Source organism: Centrocercus urophasianus, unplaced genomic scaffold, assembly GCF_019232065.1.
Source record: "Centrocercus urophasianus isolate 14NV4802_14NV808 unplaced genomic scaffold, USGS_Curo_1.0 seq_10, whole genome shotgun sequence".
NCBI classification, from domain to species: Eukaryota; Metazoa; Chordata; class Aves; order Galliformes; family Phasianidae; genus Centrocercus; species Centrocercus urophasianus.
The window spans coordinates 16705018-16723644 of NW_024884142.1; the positions used below are offsets into that span (position 1 = coordinate 16705018).

Consider the following 18627-nt stretch of genomic DNA (forward strand, 5'->3'; position numbering starts at 1 on the left):
AACTCCATGTGGTGAGTGGCTGCAAGCCTTCCACTGTGTTGAGATCTCTCTCTGCGAGGTCTCATGAAGAATCCATCCCGCTGCGCCCCATGGCCAAGCAATCCCCGGGCCCAGCAGAGCATCCGGCGGGCAGGTAGCCCGGAGGCAGCATCGGAGCGGCCGGGCGCTCCCCCTGCGGGTCGGGCAGCGCACTGCGGCCCCGCCTCGGGACGGGAGGGCGAGGCCGGGGCGGGGAGGCACCGCCCTTGGGCTACAAGTGGGGCGAGCGGGGGAGGGACGGGGCTCTGGGCCGCGGCGATGGCGGAGGGGCGGAGCGCGGTGCGGAGCAGCGTGCGGGCGCTCAAGTCGCGTCTGAGCCGCGCGGAGGAGCCTGCGGAGGTAGCTGAGTCGAGGCTGCTGGGCCTGTTAGAGCTTGTTAGGGCGGCGTCAAGGAGAAAGGTTGAATACTGGGTACAGCGCTGCCGTGCCTGGAGCGCGCTGTGCGGCAGCGGTGCTGTCAGGTCCTGCCCTGGCTGGAGATCCAGAGCTGAGCTGCGGCGGTGCTCCGTGCTGTGTTCCTAAGGGCTTCTCGCAGTGAGAGAAGCGTTCCGGGTGCGCTCTGATGGTGCGCAGTGTGGGATCTGATACATCCTGCGTTCATGGCCCTGGTATGGGGGAGAATAGGGCTGCTCTCCTACCTGGGAGGAATTAAGCTACCTGAGGGAGAGCAGGGCTGCTCTGTAGCTGCAGGAAGCAGATAAGGGGCACCTGCACTAAGAATGCATCCGTTCAGAGTGGTTCAGGGCCACGTAAGATGGGCCCTCCTCAGGTTTTGAGGCACGGAGAGGGGAGAAGGAGAGAAGGCACTCCCTGTGGGAGCGATGCAGGAATCTGGCAGGCTGTTTCCTAGTGAACGTCGTTTGACAAAAGATAGTGTACTCAAAAGGGACTGTAAAGATAAGCAACCAAACCAGAGCTTCTTGACGGGCTGAATTCTAGCTGAAAATAAAAAGCACGCTTTGGTGGTGGGTTGGTCGGTTTGCGGGGTTTTGGAAGTTGATGCAAGTTTGTGAAAGGACTTGGAGGCGAAGAGTGCTTAATTTGCGTTGTCCTTGGTGGGTAATAAACTTAAAAAATCTTCATTACTATGTTCAGATCTACTGTGTGTGTTTATACATATTGAAAAATGTTTTTATTAGCCACTAATGATTTGTCTTCCTAATGCCGATTCTATAAGCTTTTTCTGTCAAATGAAATACCTGTGTGCAGATGTTTGACCTTGCAGTTCTTGTGCTACAGAAATGATCAGATTTTAGTCTTTACAATTTGTTTATGATTGATAGAATCCCTAGAGTTGAAAGGTGCCTCTGAGGGCCATCTATTCCCCTGTGATGAACAGGGACACCACAGCTAGATCTGGTTGCCCAGGGCCTGATCCAGCCTCACCTTGAAAGTCTCCAGGGATGGGGCGTCAGCCATAAGATGAGGTGACCTGTTCCAGTGCCTCAGCAGCCTCACTGTAAAAGAATCTTTTCCTTATATCTAAACTTTAGTGTTGATATACAGTTCTGAACAGAAGATGGGAAGGGAGAAGAGAGAAACGATTCCAGAAGTAACTCCTTAAGGGCTTTTAAAGCACAGACAGCTTAAGAGACAAAAATGTGGATGGCCCTGGTGAGGTGGATTTGACTCTGTAAGCGAGGAGATGCATAGTTTTTACCTCGTATGAGCTAAAAGCAAAAGCTGTGTCAGCTGGGTCTAATGGTGGTGCTGTAGCACTTCTGCAGGCCTTGGTAGAGCTGTGTCTGGTGAGATAGAAATAGCTATAAGTAGCAAGGGATAAGGAGGAGGGAAGGGAGAAACTGATAACTGGAAATTGGCAGGCATGAACTGTGCTAGTAATAAAAGGTAAGTCTAGTAAGAAAACATTTGTGGCATATTTAAAGGTAAAGAGGAATGTTTTAAATAAGTGCAGAAAGATTAATAAATTAGTATCGCAGGTAGGTGTTGGTGTTGCTGAGTATTTCTTTTCATGCTTCTTTGTCTGATTTTGTCACTGTTCTTACTAACTACAAAGTACTTGGGTATGACAGGAACCAGGAAGGATTCAGAACATCAGCTGTTCATCTTAAAAGCTTTGCAGTGTGTCAGGTTTGATGGCTACTCTGGAGAGAAAGAACTGACCAAAAAATGTTCAGAACTGGTGATTAAGGTATTAAATGAGCCTTAAGAAAGTAGAGGAGTTCATCAGGTCTGGAAAAAGAAACCAAAACCAAAACTGTTTCTTTGTGCTGTTGTCCCACTGAAGACTGTGAAGCATTTTAATGAGCAGCTGTGAAATGTTGCATGTAAGGTGCAACTGGTGTAAAATTAAAGCTTGGTGCTATGATCAGTGCCACTTGACGAGAGTTCATGTAGATGTGTACCACCAAATTCATTTTGTATTCAGCTGATACTACCTGTCACAAATGTATATAAAATCTCTTAAAGCATTTGACTTGCTGCTATGATGTTGGTTACTGTAGCAGTGTTACATACCTGATGCAATACATAAAATGGACTGAAATTGCTCTCAGCAAAAATAAGTGACAGCCCTCATCAGAAAGAAATGTTTTTTTGGGGGGGAAGTGATTACGCATCTCTTCTTGACTGGATCTTACTCAAATCTTTCTTAATTTAGAAGACAGCAAGCATTGCAGTAAAATGTTACAAGTACAAAAGTAACTTTGCATCAAATAACGAAGAATTTGAGCAGCCTTGATCACGTGCAAGGCTGTGCTCATTTGAGCAGCATGCATTTTAACATGGCTCAGTGGAAAGTCACAGCTAGAAGCCATGAATATAGGTCATTCCAGATAGGAGACTGTATTTTGGAAAGCACTGACTCAGAAAATGATTTGGAGCTCTGATGTGTTAACGCTTGAGCATGAAATTGCAGTACAATGCAATGGCTGATGGAATAAATGCTATCTTTGGGTAGTTAGCATTTGTTAGTTTATGTTGTTACTACTCCCATATAATTTTAGGAATATTACAGGAATATTATGTCTTGCTCTGGGAGCTGTTATTAAAAAAAAAAAAAAAAGCTGTTTCAAGCTGAAAAGATTTTTTTTTTCAATGGCAACAGAATGGCTGTAATTATGGCTAGCACAGCTTCTGAAGCTCGAGAACTCAATCTGTTTGGCCCTAAAGCTGTGGAAAAGGTAATCTTATACCCTGTCAGTTAGCAGAAAGATAATGAGAGTCAATGGTTGAAAGCAAAGCTATACTTTTTATTTATCTGGAAACAGGGTTATTTAGTGAGGACAACTGAGCATATCATACAAGTGCCTCACTTGGGATTGCACCGGGTTTTCTAATATCTTTAATCACAGAATCATAGGTTTGAGTTGGAAGAGACCTTGAAGATCATGTAGTTCCAACCCCTGTGCTACAGGCAGGGACACCTCCAGGTTGCTCACAGCCCCATCCAGCCTGGCCTTGAGTGCATCCAGAGAGGGAGCATCCAAAGGCTCTCTGGGCAGTGCTCTTTCAGGAGGTCTTGATGTAGATTCACAACTGGCTGGAATGTGATGATCTCTGTTAGTGAGAAGAACAGGCTAAACAATCATAAGGAACCCTTTGAAGCGTGAGGAAGAGGAGGGAGGAAAAGAAAAGTAGTTGTGGTGAGATGAAATGAGTCACTGGGCACTGGGGGCCTGTAGTGGGCCCCATCCTTCTGAGGGTCTGGCTCAGCCAGAAGGGAGGTGATGCCAGGGCTCTGTGCAGGAGGTCTGCTGGGAGCAGACATACCTGGTGCACCTGGCCCTGTTCTTATCACTGCTCTGCTTTCAGTTTTCACTCCAGAAAGCTGGTCACGTGCTTCTTGCCTTTGTCCTCTGCTTCCAGATGCCTCCTCTCCTTCATCACAGCTTGCTCTGTTGGCATGTGTGTGCTGGCTGTCCGTTTGTCTGTGAGGCCGTGCTTCTGTCCATTCACGCTGTGAATGCAGGCGGGCAGAGCTCTCTCCTTCAGCAGTCCCTCAGGTGTGTGGCTGCAGGTCTTGCAGCAGGCTGAGCTGTGCCCTGCTCTCACGAGACCAGTGCTTCTCTTCTAGGGACTTCTAGCACTTGGTAATTGCTTTGTGTTTTCTTCTTAATGAAACTCTTGTGTTTTGTCTTACTTCTGCAAATGTGATATACATCTCAGGAAAGCAAACTGAGCAGTGTGGACTTTGTCTTAGAAAACACTGGAAGCTTTGTCTTTCATGAAGACGTGCTGACTGTTTTCAGACCTGCTTGTCATCTGGGTACTTGTACAACACAGCCTATTCTGAAGCTGTATGAGTAGTAATTGCTTGCTTCCTGAATCTGTTTCAGAGATTCTTCTGAAATGAACTCAGCTTTATAAATTAACCCCTCGAGAGAAAATGCTCCAAATCCCCATTGTCTCTGTAGCTTGATGACAACATCTTTTAGCATTGTGGTGTGTCTCTGTGGGATTTATTCCCAGTGATTTGTACTGCTTGATTATCTAGTCCGCCTACAGAGTGAAATGTACCTGCTCAGCAATGGGTTACTTCCTTCTGGTTGCAAAATAAATTGAATGAATATAATGTTAATAATGAACTAAATTAGCTAAAATTGACACTAATAACTTAGTTTTTAATGCTTGTGATTAGCATTGTCAGCAATTACTGAACTTCATAAGCATCTTTGCAGCGTATATTTTTTTCCTGTTGGGGTTATTTTAGGATAGGTCTTCAGCTCGTGGGTGGATCAGTGAAGAGTCCAGGGCAAGGTAACCATCAAGCTTGTAACATCCTGAGGAGGATGAGCCATTCTCCTGAGATGGAAAACTGGTTTTAATTTCTTGCTAGGCTGTGCAACATTTCTCTTGAAGTTCTTCAGATTTCAGTAACTGTACTGCAGCACAGGTGTGTGAGAGGAAGAACTGCATGCCAGATATGCTGATAGAGCCTCTGCACAACGAAGTTCAGTGATACTCTGCTTCCAGCGTACTCCAGGAATAGGAGGTTTATCACAGAATCCTTAGAGTTGGAAGGGACCTCTGAAGGCCATTGAGTCCAACTCCCCTGCAGTGAACAGGGAATCTTTGTGGAGAAAAACAACCCTGTAATATAGTTTGTAACTTTTTCATAAACAGTGCTGCTCACTTATTTTTACTACCCTTTGCCTCCTGCAAAGTAGCAGTATCTAATCTGCTAAATGGCAGTTATTCTGGCATTTGTTACTTAAACCATCATTGCTATTACTGAAGTTCAAAAAGCTTTTGGATTATTATCTTTGCATTCCAGCAGGCTCCTGCCATTGCATTTAGAAGTGGTAATGATCTGAAAACCCAGATAAGTGTTCCAGGCTTTGCTGGAGCTCTACAACATCCTGTAATTTCAGTAACACATTAATTTTGTCATTGCATAACACAGCTTCGTAGGTGTTTGTGAAGGATAAGGCAAATTGTGTGTACTCAAACACAAGACTCAGGTGTGCTGCTGACCCATCATCAAAGAAATTCATACTCTGTTTACAAATGGAACTTCTGTATTTCTTTTTTTAAAAAACCCTCTCAAAAGAAAATGGGCCATTTAGTATGTATTTGAAAAATACATTCCTACTTATAAAAAAAAAAAAAAGCAAACACACAACAGCAGCATTTAATCAAAACTACATGCTCTGCTGGTGTGAAACAACAGCTGTTGTAGCTTGATTTGGTCTTATTAGCATACAAACAGCAGTTAAGGATTCAAAACCTGTTGTTTTTCACACTGAACGCCTTGGGGCTCGGTTCCTCTTGGCCTTGAATGGTGAAGGAGAGTGGAGGCTCCCTGCTTTCTGCAAGGTCCTGTTTCTCCATAGCGCAGCCTTTGAATGAGCTCTGTGTTGGAGCAGGGTCACTGACATAACAGGAGTGGGCCGTGTATGCAGCATGTGCTGCTGTGTTATTGATCTCTAATGTAATCGCTGTAGTACTAAGTTCATACTTATTGGATTTTCTGGCGCTACTGCAGTTTGGGGTATAGCAGAACAGCACTGGTTCACAGCACAGACTTCTTATATTGCACTCCTACACTACACATACGTGCTCACATTTTCCTGGATTTACTGGCTGTTACTCAAGCTTTATTGTTTAAACACAGCAATGGGGATGAGGAAAAGCAGGACAGGATTTACAGTCGTATGTCTGAATATAATAAAATTTGAATATTTCCTTCCAGATTCTAAAAGTACTTGAGCTACTACAGGATTTGGATATATCACTGGATATTCTAACAGTAAGTGACCAGTAATAACCTTACACAGTGAATGACTATGGAAGAGTTCAAAATTCAGGGATGTGCTGTCCCAGAAGCAGTGTGCAGTGTTACATCTTGTAGTTCTGACTCTTAGCCATTGTTCATTTAGAACTCTGTATAACAAGCTCTGGAGACTTCTCCAGAAACTGTGCAACTTGACAAATGCAGCATTGGAGCAGCAGTGTTAGTACTGAGCAGATCTGAATGTCTAGAGGAAACTTTGCCATTTAAGGCTGGTTTCCTTTTGCTTTACAATTGCTTTCAGATCAGTGCTTAAGATGAAACAATTGTGGGTGATTGATTAGGTCCGTTGCCTAAATGTGTCTCTAACTAGCTGCCCTGGGTTAGCATCTTGCATTTAAAGAGCAGGTGTCCCAAGTTATAGCAATACTTCTCTTTTGTGTCCTTACCCAAGCTACATCCTGTCAGGTTTTGCCCTGGAAATTCTCACACTGGTTTAGGAAGCTCCTGGTTACTTTGGCAATATGTTTGTATGTTGGAAAGAGGAAAAATGTGTGTTGTGAGAGAGCTCTTTGCAGAATAAGAGAAAAATATGCTAAGTATTTGGCCAGCTTATTTAGGCAAAGGCATTCACCTGCCTAAGGGCAGATGGCTTCTGCTAGGATACAGCAATATTTTGGTATTTATTTTGGAAAATGAAGTAATCTTCATGTGAATTGTAAATTTTTTTAAAATGACAAAGGACTTCCATAGGCAACTGATGTTTCCAGCATGCTTGCGTGCTACAGTGTGATACACTGCGATGGAAGCCTTCAAGAGAAGTAGAGGAAAGAGTTATTAAACAATTGAAGGTCCCATGTATTTATTTAAAGCTCTTCTAGGAATGTAAATGTGCACTGGCATGGTGCTGTGGTTTGACCTGGCAGGTGGCTGAGCACCACACAAGTGTTCACTCACTTCTTCCCCTTCTTCCCAGTGGGATGGGACTAGTAGATTGAGATGAAACAGTTTATGGAAGCAGAGAAAAGGAAAAGGATAAATAATTGAGTGTATATATTAATAAAAATCTATGACTAATCTATATACATATATATTTATATATGTATATATAAATGTGTATATAACAGGTAATGCACAAACAATTGCTCGCCACCCCCAACCGATGCCCAGCTAGCCCTCTGAGCAATGGGAGAGAGGTGAACTACCACCCTTCACAACTTACAGGAGCATCCCTTAACTAGTAAGCAAGAGCAGTACTAGATTGCTGTTGACTTAAATTCCAGAGTTTGCATGCATCTTAAGTGAGAGCTTGTGAATCAGAGGTGGCACAGGATTGAAAAATTCACCCGTGGTGACTATATAGCCAAAAAGTTTGCAGGATAGTTCTGCTCAGACAACATGGAACTCAGCAGAGCAAGATCTGAAGGCTCAACAACGATGTGAAAATAACTGAAGTGTAGAACAGTGAATGTGGTGGATCTTAAATATCAAGGGTTTATTCTGTAGCTGTGACTGAGGTTACTCATATGAACTCTCCTTCTCTGGCACCTCTGTCTTGTAATACTCCTCTCTGAGATTGTTTTTTGATTACAGTACAGTGCTCATATGCGCTGTCTAATATGCTACACTGTACATATATAAGCCTGAAGAAGACCTGAATTGATTAAATTAGTTTACTTTAGCAGTAATCATTTTGTGGGCATAAGTGTTCAGACAAAGTGAAAGTTCTGATGTACATACATTTAATGGAGAAAAGTGGCTTTATGAACTAAGGCTATTTTTTGTTCCCCATATTTGGTTGTAATTATATCCCTTGCTTTCAGTTCTGCCTGTAGTGCAGTGCCTGTGCTTATTTAGCTGCCATAAGACTACTGAAACTTCCATGCTTATATGGTTTGTAACAGTTTTAGAGGTGGTTTTACTTGGGATGCTCTCTGTGATTGGTTTCACTCATCTTTCTTGTACTTTTCTCTAACAGGAAACTGGCATAGGCAAAACAGTTAACAGTTTTAGGAAACATGCCACTGCTGGAAATGCAGCTAAATCCCTGGTAAAGAAATGGAAAAAGCTCATTCCTCCAGAAAACAAAAGGTAGGTGTGAACTTGCTTTTTTTTTTTTTTTTTTTTTTTTTTTTTGAGGGGTTAATTATACTGCAGTGTAATTTAATACAATAGAACTTGGAGATCTTAGAAAAGTATTTGGTATGACAAATATACATTGTGACAAACCCATAAACAGAATCACAGAAATGAATGTTACTTTTACAGAATAACTAGAAAACAAACCGGTGACTGCTTTGATCCATTAGCCAGTCAGCACTCAAACTTCAAGTCCTGTAAGAATTATGCCATGTGATGTGATTTAATGCTTTTGTTTTATTAAATAAAAAGGCTGTTTCTTCAAGGATTTAACATCTGCTTGGGGTATATGGGGTGTAATTCCCTTTGTGTTGCAATGGTCACAGAGAAAGAAAACAAAACGTTGAAAAAGATGAGACAAAATCTTCAGTTTCCAAGGAAGGAAAGCCTTCAGAGAAGTCCAAAACATCTGTAGCAGCCTCCCAAAGTTCCAGTAGCTCGTCCGTATCTAGAAAGTTGAACAAGCAGCGTAACTGTATTGAAGAAAAGCACCGAAATAGAGACTCTGAGTCTCGAAAAGACCATGATAACAGAAGATGTCATGGCAGTGGTTCTAAACATAATTTCCTGGAGACAAGTCCTCAAGCTAAAGAGAGTGACTGTAAAAAGAGAGCCTCCAAGGACAGGAGAGCTCCAGAAAAGCAGCGTTCTTGTATAGCTGGTAAAGACTCCTTCCCAAAGAAGGAGAAGCCTAAGGATGCTTCCAAACAGAGAGATGCTAAGATTGTGACGAAACTGAAAGAAAAACTTGCTGTGAGAAGCAAAGCCGAATTATCTGGTGATGAGGAATTTGAGCCCCCTACTATGTCTTTTGAATCTTACCTGAATTATGATCAGGTTACAAAAAAGAGAAAGAGGAAAGCTTGTTCTGCAAGTGAACGTCCAGAGAAGTGCAGTAAACAGAAGAGCAGCTCATTACCACAAAAGACTTCAACGCTTTCTCACGCAAATGAGGGAGAAGAAAAAGTACAAAACTCTGAAGATGATCAGTCAGGAACTCCCAGCAAAAAGGTAAACCACTGTGCAATTGAGATGAAAGCAGACCAACTGCAGACAAATAAGAGTTCCAGCCTCTTTCAGTGAAATTCAGCTATGTTTATTTCAAGAACAGATTGTGTGGTTTTGACATAAATTGCATTGTATTGGCCAATATTTATGGATAATTTGGGCAGAAAAGATTTGTTGTGTACTGACAGTTTTAATCAATTTGTCTCATTTTTCAGCTGTTTCCTATCTGGCAGTGGTCTTTGATCAATATCTGCCAGTCTGCTTTTTACCCACAGCTTCACTCTTGACTGGCTTAGTTTATGGTTGCAGCAGATGTTTGCGCGTGACACAGCTGTTCTGTAAGAAGCTGCAGCTCTTTATTAGTTAGATCTGCATTGGGAACAAACAAACTTGTAATGCATTAAAGTAAACTAAGTAAACATGCTTTATGATTTAGGTCTTTTGTAAGAAGCTGCTTGTGCAGAGGGAATTTGAGGTCTCTTGGATCTCTTATCATGATTGTGATATGAAAGCTTTGGGGGTTCTCTGTTTTGTGAAGGATCTGCAGTACAAATGTGACATCTTCTATGCCAATGGAGAAATATTAATATAGAGGCTTGTGCATGATACTCCAGCATAAGCTTGGGAATTGAGGGAAAGTTGAGCAAGGAATCTTGCTTTTGTTTTGAAAAGTTATTAAAGATAGCTGCAATAAAGTTTGGGGGGATGCAGCTTCTGGGTTCTAAGCGCCTGGCTTACAACCAGGAGATGCCCAAGACCTGATTTAGGCGTTGTCCAAAATGGTGGATGTTGGTGGAAGCACTTACCAGATTCCTGAGCTTTTAAATCACCTTTTTAAGGGGTATATCCAGGAGGACTTCAGACTATGTGGCTTATCAAGCACAGTATGGGAGGGTAGGGAGTACCAGCTCTAAAGCTGTTTCTTGCTTTTTTCTCCAGCGTGGTATTTAGCTTGCCTTTAAGCATTTAACCTGTTTTTGTCATCTCGCAGTTTTGTCTTGTTCACTGCATGCCTATAACCTCAAGTAGCAATTTATCTGTAAGCCTGTTAGCTGAACACATTTGTTCCTTTCTTTAATTGCTGATTATGCACTGTCTGCAGATATCCCACTAAGTTCCTTCAGTGATGTAGTATTGGTGGTAGAGCATGGAAGAATATGCATGGAAGCAATGCAGTGAGTGAATTTTAGTGCAGAGAAGCAGTAGTTTAGTAGTTACTGTAGGTAACTTTTGGTCTCACTTAATCTTTTTCTGTACTTTATTTTAAGCCTCGGTAAACCCAAATTTGTAACAACAAAGCAATGTTTTCTTGACTGTGCACAGGCCAAGGTGGGATCCCTCCAAGATCTTCTTAATACTCCGCTGCCTAAATTTCTGCCAGGCATCTTAATCTCCTCTCCCCCATATGCTGCTGACTTTAAAGGTAAGTAGTATGCAATGCTCAGAAATCTGAAACAGCACGTTTTTACATCTCTAGCTATGGCTGTCTTCATCTCCTTTCCTAATAAGCTGTGTTAGCTCCTCTCTCTGTGATGAAGAACCACCTTTCTTTCAATTACTTTTCTGCGAAACTAGTTTTGAATCTGAAGGGAGATATAATGGCTTCCCTCTTACAGCTTTCTAGATGAAGAAATGCTGTAAAAGATTACCATGGAGGTATAGGAGATGTAGGTCAGGTAGTCGTTCTACAGCCTCCATTTATCTTTGCTCCAGTCTATCTATGCCTTATCATGGGGGTAAAGCCCTAGTAGGAATTGTCTTAGGGAAAAACCAGTTCTGTCTTCAGCAGAGGAGCTGGCTGCATCCTTACTTGTAGGTGGCACAAAGTGCCAGTGGTTTCCCCTCACAGCTCCTGTGAGGTTTCAGTGAACTTCACATCCCCATGGTCTTGAAGTATCATTGCTGTTACACCTTCTGGCTTCCCAGGGTCAATAGAATGTGATGCACTAGTGGCTTGAAGTTACCCAGATATCAGTACAGCTCATGTAATTCTAAGCATCCAGATGCAAAAGTTGATACAAGTTGTCCTGAGCTAAGTAATGTGAGCCTAATGTGAGTTTGTGCAGCACAAATTACACTTTGCATTACACTTTCAACATAGTTGCTGTCTTGCTGTTAGATGTTAGTTGCTGTCATGAGGGCTCTGAACTGCAACACAGGTACATTATTTAAAAAACAAAACAAACATGAATATTTGTGTGTACTAACAGCCATTTCTCTGAAAGCTGGATGGTTAAAGCCTTGTAATGTGCCTGAAGGTAAAGGAAACCCTGGCTGATGTTTTCTTGTTGACTCCCCTAGAGCCTGTAGTGGAAGCACACCAACAAGTCGGTGAGATAGTTCAATTCACAGGACGGAGACTGAACTCCAAGATGCAAGTCTACTCTGGCTCTAAACCAGTCTGTCTTTCAAAGATGCTTACACTGTATGAGCTGTGCATCCGTGTGCTTCAAAATAATATTGACTGTGAGTATTTTAAGAGCTTTGTAGCAGGCTGTGCTGAATGAGTATCTGATTTATTTTCTTTCTCTGTGCCCAGGCTGGCCTTCTAGAAGATAGACGTTGTCCCTCCCTACAGACAATGGCAGAGCAGACCAAAAGGCACTTATAAAACTGGATTTGTAATCATGTTGAAATGTAACTTTGTTCTGAAGGCTTAACTTCAAAAAAAAGATCCAATTGTTAGTTAAAATACGAGGTCCTGTAAAGCCAAAAAAACCCACAGCACCTGACTTCCCTTCAAAATGTCTGTTTGTGTAAACTAGAATGAGCGATCAAGAAGTCGTTCATTCTGTTATGTATGCAGAGAGGGGAGTGATGCCTATCAGTAAAGATGGGGCAGCAACTATTCCAGGATGCTTATTCCATCCTCATGTATTGCTGCCAGTCAGTTTGGGTCTGTTGAAATCAAGTATTTTCATACTCTGACTTAAAAACTCATGTTCTTCTGTTTTTGCTATGATTTTATTTTTATTTTTAAACTGCTTGGTAAGGGGTGCTACACACCGAGTAAAACATGCCAGCTATTCTGAGTGCTGTCCTCTGTTGTAGTGCTGCACGAAGTAGGAGGTGTTCCCTTTGAGATCCTCGAGCCTGTGCTAACACGTTGCACACCAGAGCAGTTGTTGCGAGTAGAGGAATGTAATCCGGTAAATTCTGCCTTGTTAATATCAGGGAATCACAGAGGAGACTGGGCATCTGTCTGCCTTCCCTGCACCCCTTCTGATAGAGGTTCTTCAGTGGCTTACTTTTTTTTTTTTTTTTTTGTGCCTGATACACTTATTTCTTTCTCAACTATTAGGACTTAAAGCATTTGAGAGAATTATTACTGAAGTCTAAATGAAAGTCATTGTGGGTAATAAAAGTATTTTTATTTCCTGAAAATAAGAGGGGGAGGGGGGAAAAGTCAACAACAAGGACATAATATTTGGCAGGCACAGTAGGACCAAGTGTTTTCAGGTTTAAAAGCAGCAAAGATTGCAAAGCACATATGAAATGTCACCACAGGTACTTCCCAGTTTGCATGTGCTCGGTCTGTCATGTACAGTGCTAAGCTTTTGGCCCCGTGATGTGTTTGGACATAGGTGTTTTAAGTGTGTAGCACTCTGTGGTGCAACTTGATCACTTCTCTGCATGTCTGAAGTTGAGAGCTGGTATGGCCTGAGCCTGTGCTGGAAACACAAATGTAGTCTGAAAGCACAGCTCATTAACCCAGAGAGCCCTGCTGGAGCTACAGGATGTCTAAGCTGAAGGTGGCATCTCTCTATGGCACTCTATGTCATGCCCAGTCATGTGAGAGCACATCTGGTGGGATCTGTTCTGCACTCCATCAGGTGATCTGGCTTTGTCTACAGTCTCAGCTAAGCAGGTATGCTTAGAAATGTTGCTTTAAAAATCTTGATTTAAAATACCTTGTGTTCAAACTAAGACGTTTACAGAAGAGTCTGACCACCTGTGGAAGAAACACTGCCAGAGGGATTTTAAAAATGAGAGCCTCCTGGAATATGAATGTTGGCGGGAAATGTACTTGAGACTCTTCAATGAGAGAGAAGAAAAGCTGAAGATGCTTACAAAAAACATTCTTTCAGCTCAGTCTGAGAAACCGAAAGGTAATATCTGTGGACAGCTTTTTAGTTCTCAAAGCTCGCTCACTCTCTTCTGTTCTTAAGACTTACTATGTGAGACTTAATGACATGTTTGCTCTAATCACTGATGCTGTATATCTAAGAGAAGGCATCAAGTAAGGATGCACACAAAATGAGTGCATGCATTGATACAGCGTGTTAATGTGTAATATGTGCAGCATGTTGTAGACAAGCCTGACTTACTTTACTGGTTAGACTTTTAGAAATTGGCTCACAGTCATGTTCTTAACTGAGTTTTGAACATAGAAAATGGGGGCGGGGGGGGAAGTCACACTTCTTCTGCTCCTTGCTTCTGCATTAGGCCGGCAAGTAAAGATGGCTTATGTGACCAGTGCAGCAAAGCCACCCAGAAGCATTCGCCGACAGCAGGGAATCCATGGAACAGCAGGATCTGCCACCCAACTTCATGTCATAGATAAGTGGAAGTAAGTGCTCTGTACTGCGCTTTTAATTGGAGATGAGACATCTATGCCAGTACAAAAACTTGCTGGCAAAATATTTTTGAAGTCATGCATAGCTCTCTGTTCACTTCCTTAAGCAGCTTGTGGCTAGAAAATAACTCCCTTTTAAGTCTGGTCTGCTGCTCTGCTGTGTATGTGTTGTCATTGCATATTTCTCCGTGTGTTGCTGATGAATTCATCCTCCCAGCTGAAGAGTCAGTGGCCACTGTTTTTCTGTAGGTTACATTAATGCTGCTTGACATCCTAGGGAGATCCCCAGCGCTGATGTTTTGTATTTGTAAACCTGCTTAGTAGTCTTGCATATTCTTCTATTAGCATAAGGTCCTAGAGTGATGGAGCTAACCAGAGAGAATCTCAACAGCCATTAACACACTTGATTGGGCTTTTGCTCTGGAACAGACTGTCCAGTAGCAGCAGCTAACACTAATCTCTGGAGGAACAGGAAATTAGGATTCCTCAAATATTTCTGTTATTTGTTTCTGACCTCTTAGTTCACGGCAGTTCTACAGCTAAAAAAGAGCTGTGGGGTTTGTCCTGCCATTTCTCCTGGCCTAATGATTTCCTCTTACACCCAAGAAAATGGCTGTAATAGGGAGATAAACCAGCTGTGGCACCAGCTTCAACTGCCTTCTCAACTATATGAAGACACTTTTTTGCTTTGATCTGCTCTTGTCCAAAAGGAAAAACATACCTGTTTTCAGGCAGTGTGAATCTTGCGCTGTGGTCCCTTTCTTTGCTGTGCCTGTGGCTGAGCATTGCACTCTCCCTTTTCTCCGTAGTGTCCGGGTGTCCCCATGCTGACAAAGCTGTTCTGCAACTAGCTCTGTCAAAATGATCATTTCTGTGTGAAAACTGTTCTAATTGTTCTTGGTTACTCTGAATTTGCCAACAGTCATGCAGGCTGCTGAATATGTGAGTGTAAAGTGACAACTGGGAATTGGGAGTATAAAACCTCAGCTGTTGCAAGGATAAGGCTTGATCTAACTTACTATAACAATGTCAGCAGAATTGCTTTCAGATAGCTTCTGTCCTTGTACTGCAGGGCCTGTAGTCATGCTGAGTAATTGTTTCTGTGCCTAAGACTCTGAAGTAGATAAGCAAACTGACCTAGGCTTACAGGGGAGAAAAACACCCAAAAACCAAACAACAAAAAAGCCACCTACAGAACACTGGGAAAGTATATTAGAACAAAGTCTGCTGATTTCAGGAACTTGATTTACTGAGCCATCTGCCTTACTGTTTGAGATGGTGCTGACATGGGGCAGGAACAAAAGCCCACATGTATGAAATTATTAAAACAAGCTTTTATACCAAAGATGACCTTTTCACCGCTGTACCTTTGGGTGATTAAATTAGGAAGGTTCTTTCTAAATCCTCTTACCAGTGAGAAAATAGCCTGCCACCAATATAGTAGGTGAAAGCACTTTGAATGCAGCTTCTGCTTTCAGTGAACTTGTGGGAGGTTGCATCTGTGACAGATTAGCCTTCTGGTTTGGTGCTTCAGGTACAGTAATGTAAATGTCCTTTCTGCTCCAGCAACTGAACGATGTATTCGCATATCATAAACTAGGAGGATCTGCTGTTGTGTGAAAGAAGCTGTAAGTAGGGTTGCTAATTTGCCTTTTTAAGAAGCATGAGTTTGTTTAGGCAAGATGTATTAACTTCACTTCGTTGAGCACGTTCTCTGAAAATCTTCCATCAGTTTTACTGTGTACATCTGAAATCTTCACTTGCAGGAGCTATGAGGGCCATGAGGCAGGCATGCAGATCCCCAGCAGGCTGTTTGCATTTTGCCATGTGGTAGTTTAACTGGCAGCAGGCGTTAATGACTGGCCCTGAGGCATACAAGGCTGCCTGGATTGCTGACATGCTGGCAGCTAAATGCTGGGTTGGTTTAACTGTCCTGCACAGAGCTGATATGATGCCTCCTGTGGTTACCTCAGGCCTTGTCCTGTTGACTGGTATATCTAACCTAACAGTTAGGGTTATTGTGCCTTTTTCTAGGCATTCCTAACTTAAAAACAACAACAAAGCACAGCTGAAAACTCACAGTGTCACTTTGCTCTTGTTTTCTGGCAGAGAGCTAGTTCATTTGTGTTCAGAAAGACAAATAGGAAAGAATTGAATGTGGACCATCATGAATTACCATGGTGTTGCTAAATATTTGGATCCATTATAGTCTGATCTTTTAATTTTAAGGGTAAATAAGAGGCATATCTAACAGAGAAAATCTATGCAAGGGTGTAAATGGGCTGGATGACCACTCGGGACTCCTTCTAACCTGAGTTATCCCATGACTGTATATATACCACACTACTGATGATGAAGCAAACTTGTTAAAACACTGCCAGCATTTTTCTCCAGATGAGACAAAGCCACTAGTAACTTAATTAAAATAATTTTTTTTTTTTATTTCCTGGTTTTAAAAGAAAAAGGTCTCCAGAAGGCAGAGATGGAAACAATAATTCATCAAATCTGAACTCTGCTAGCAGCAGTGGAAGCTCTAGCTCAAATGGAATGACTCAAGATGGAAAGAAGCCTATTAAAAGTAAGTGGAGAGATTATCAAAATAATTGCTTTAACTAGCTGGCTATTAATATATGCTTAATATTATGCTACTATCACATAAATTACTTGTATGATGCTGTAATCCTTACTGGTCTCTCTTGTTTTCTTGTTATTGAAGAGATTGCACCAATCATGAAGAAAACTTTAAAAGCATTGAAGTGTAGAGCTGCACGGCGATAAAACGAGGATGTATATGGGAAGCTCATAGAAATGTTTGTATGTTGTGCTACAGTTAATGGAAGTAAAATTAATGTTAATTTCCCAATTTACCTCTGCAAAAGTAGTTGTTGTATGTTGCAGGAGCAAATGATTTGCAATAAAAAAGAAACCCTGGTCTCCTTTCATATTGCCACTTCCTTATTCATGAATGAGGAAGACTGAACTGAAATAAGATCAGTGTTTGCTAGTAACAAATTGGTTCATATGGACTTCTATAGGTTGTGTTTATCAGTTTTGTATGAATTTGAATAAGCTTTTGATGGCAGCACTCAAGCCATGGATTTTTTTTTTAAAGGAGGCTATATATACTTCTGGGGCAAATAAGGTAGACTGCAACAGTGACTTAATGAAAAGCTGTTCACCATTCAGCAGTTGCTTCTAGTTGGGATGTTACTGGTATAAGTTATTAAAAAAAAAAAAAAAAAATCATTGTGTGAGACTCTAAAGGTGCTAAGCCATGACAGTAGTCAGTATTTTGGGAACAAATTAGATGAGAGCGAAGCCAAGAACTTTGTCAGCTTGATGCTATGGTCATCTTGTTGGGATCTTACTGGCTTCAGAGTTTCTTTAAGTCTGGGCAGTCTGGTGAAAAGTTGTTTTTTACTCTAATCTGCTACTCTGACTCTGCTGTGAAGAGGCCTAACTCAAGACCTTAAGGAATGGGCCCTTTGTGTTCAGAGAGAAAAGATACGGGGTCTTAAATAGCTGTCCTCTTATGAGCTGCAGGCTGCTGCAGTTTGGGACTGATCTATGAATGGACTTGCTTTTTGGAATGAGAATTCCTAGTTCCTGCTCTTAAAACAGTTTATTTGCATGAATTTAAAGTCTGATTTTTGCCTTCATGGCATGGCTTCCATATGATTGGAGGCTGACTGCAGTCACTAGATACAAGATAGTTTTGCTATTAACTTGGTTCTTCTGTAGGTCTTTGCATTCTGAGGCACATAGCAAGACTGTTGTGAAACTAGCAGCTGTCTCTTTCTCAGGAAACCTTGTGTGTGTTGCCTCAGCATCCTGTAACTTTTTTGATATTAAAAAAAAAAAAAAAAGTACTGCTACAACTGTACCTTATCAGTCTGATAAGGTGTGTGTATTCGCCTATGCATAAAAGCTTGTGCAAATGCTCTGTACTAGGATTTTAAGTGAGCACATAGGTAGTGTGTCATGGTTTATTGGTCAAAGGAACAGAGACATAAATAGGTTGCTCCAAAATGAATGCCTCTTATGTATTTCCATGGAAATGACAATAGGTACAAAGAGCACAATAATGCTATGTGATAGAGCAAATTCTCAGCTTACACAATGCTCTTTTTCAACACGGTTGCTACCATTAGATGTGCATTTTCATCATCCATTAACAAGAGTGTGCATTCTGTGCTTGTCCACGATCTGCGCCAGTGGAGGTGACCCATTGTTGCCTCTACTGAAATGTGCCACCCGCTGCCTCACAGTGCTCACATCCTCACTTCGGTCTCCATAAATGTTCAGCAAGTGTCAATGAATGTCAATGGGTGCAATTTTTTCCGCATGGAGGAAAATTCATTTCCATACCTTTGTTTCATATGCTTGTCAGACACCGTTTTGCCAAACTGCCCCTCTGCTGTCATCTGTCACACAGCAACAGAATATAATGGGATATGTTCAGCCTCTATTGCCATACCACCACCATCTGCCTCTGATGTCACGAGGCCAACATCATAAAATAGGAGGCGTTACTTTCAGAACAGCCCTAGTACATTCTCTTTGTGCATTGCTGCACTGAAAGGAATGAGAGATCAGAGCAGGAATATTGATGTGAAAACCCCTGGGGGAGGAGTTCTGACTGTCTCAAATAAGTGTTGACTACTGTAATAGG

At 41.9% G+C, this 18627-nt stretch overlaps 1 protein-coding gene across 1 annotated transcript; it reads left to right on the plus strand.

Annotated features, from left to right (window-relative positions):
• The first annotated feature begins 297 nt into the window (after positions 1 to 297).
• On the plus strand, positions 298 to 16751 carry LOC122163393 (elongin-A-like). Its single transcript, XM_042824594.1, has 11 exons — positions 298 to 378; positions 6194 to 6250; positions 8211 to 8323; positions 8689 to 9382; positions 10703 to 10802; positions 11681 to 11845; positions 12431 to 12528; positions 13308 to 13488; positions 13826 to 13949; positions 16415 to 16533; positions 16672 to 16751. Exons 1-11 carry the CDS (start codon positions 298 to 300, stop codon positions 16731 to 16733), a joined length of 1794 nt encoding a protein of 597 aa, XP_042680528.1. The 3' UTR covers positions 16734 to 16751.
• The last annotated feature ends 1876 nt before the right edge of the window (positions 16752 to 18627 follow it).

What these genes read in the sequence shown, in the direction of transcription:
- LOC122163393 (XM_042824594.1), top strand. Translation starts at nt 298, where the DNA reads ATGGCGGAGGGGCGGAGCGCGGTGCGGAGCAGCGTGCGGGCGCTCAAG. An exon ending in TATCACTGGATATTCTAACA is followed by an intron (nt 6,251 to 8,210) that starts GTAAGTGACCAG and finishes TTTCTCTAACAG; the next exon opens with GAAACTGGCATAGGCAAAAC. An exon ending in GCTTCAAAATAATATTGACT is followed by an intron (nt 11,846 to 12,430) that starts GTGAGTATTTTA and finishes CCTCTGTTGTAG; the next exon opens with TGCTGCACGAAGTAGGAGGT.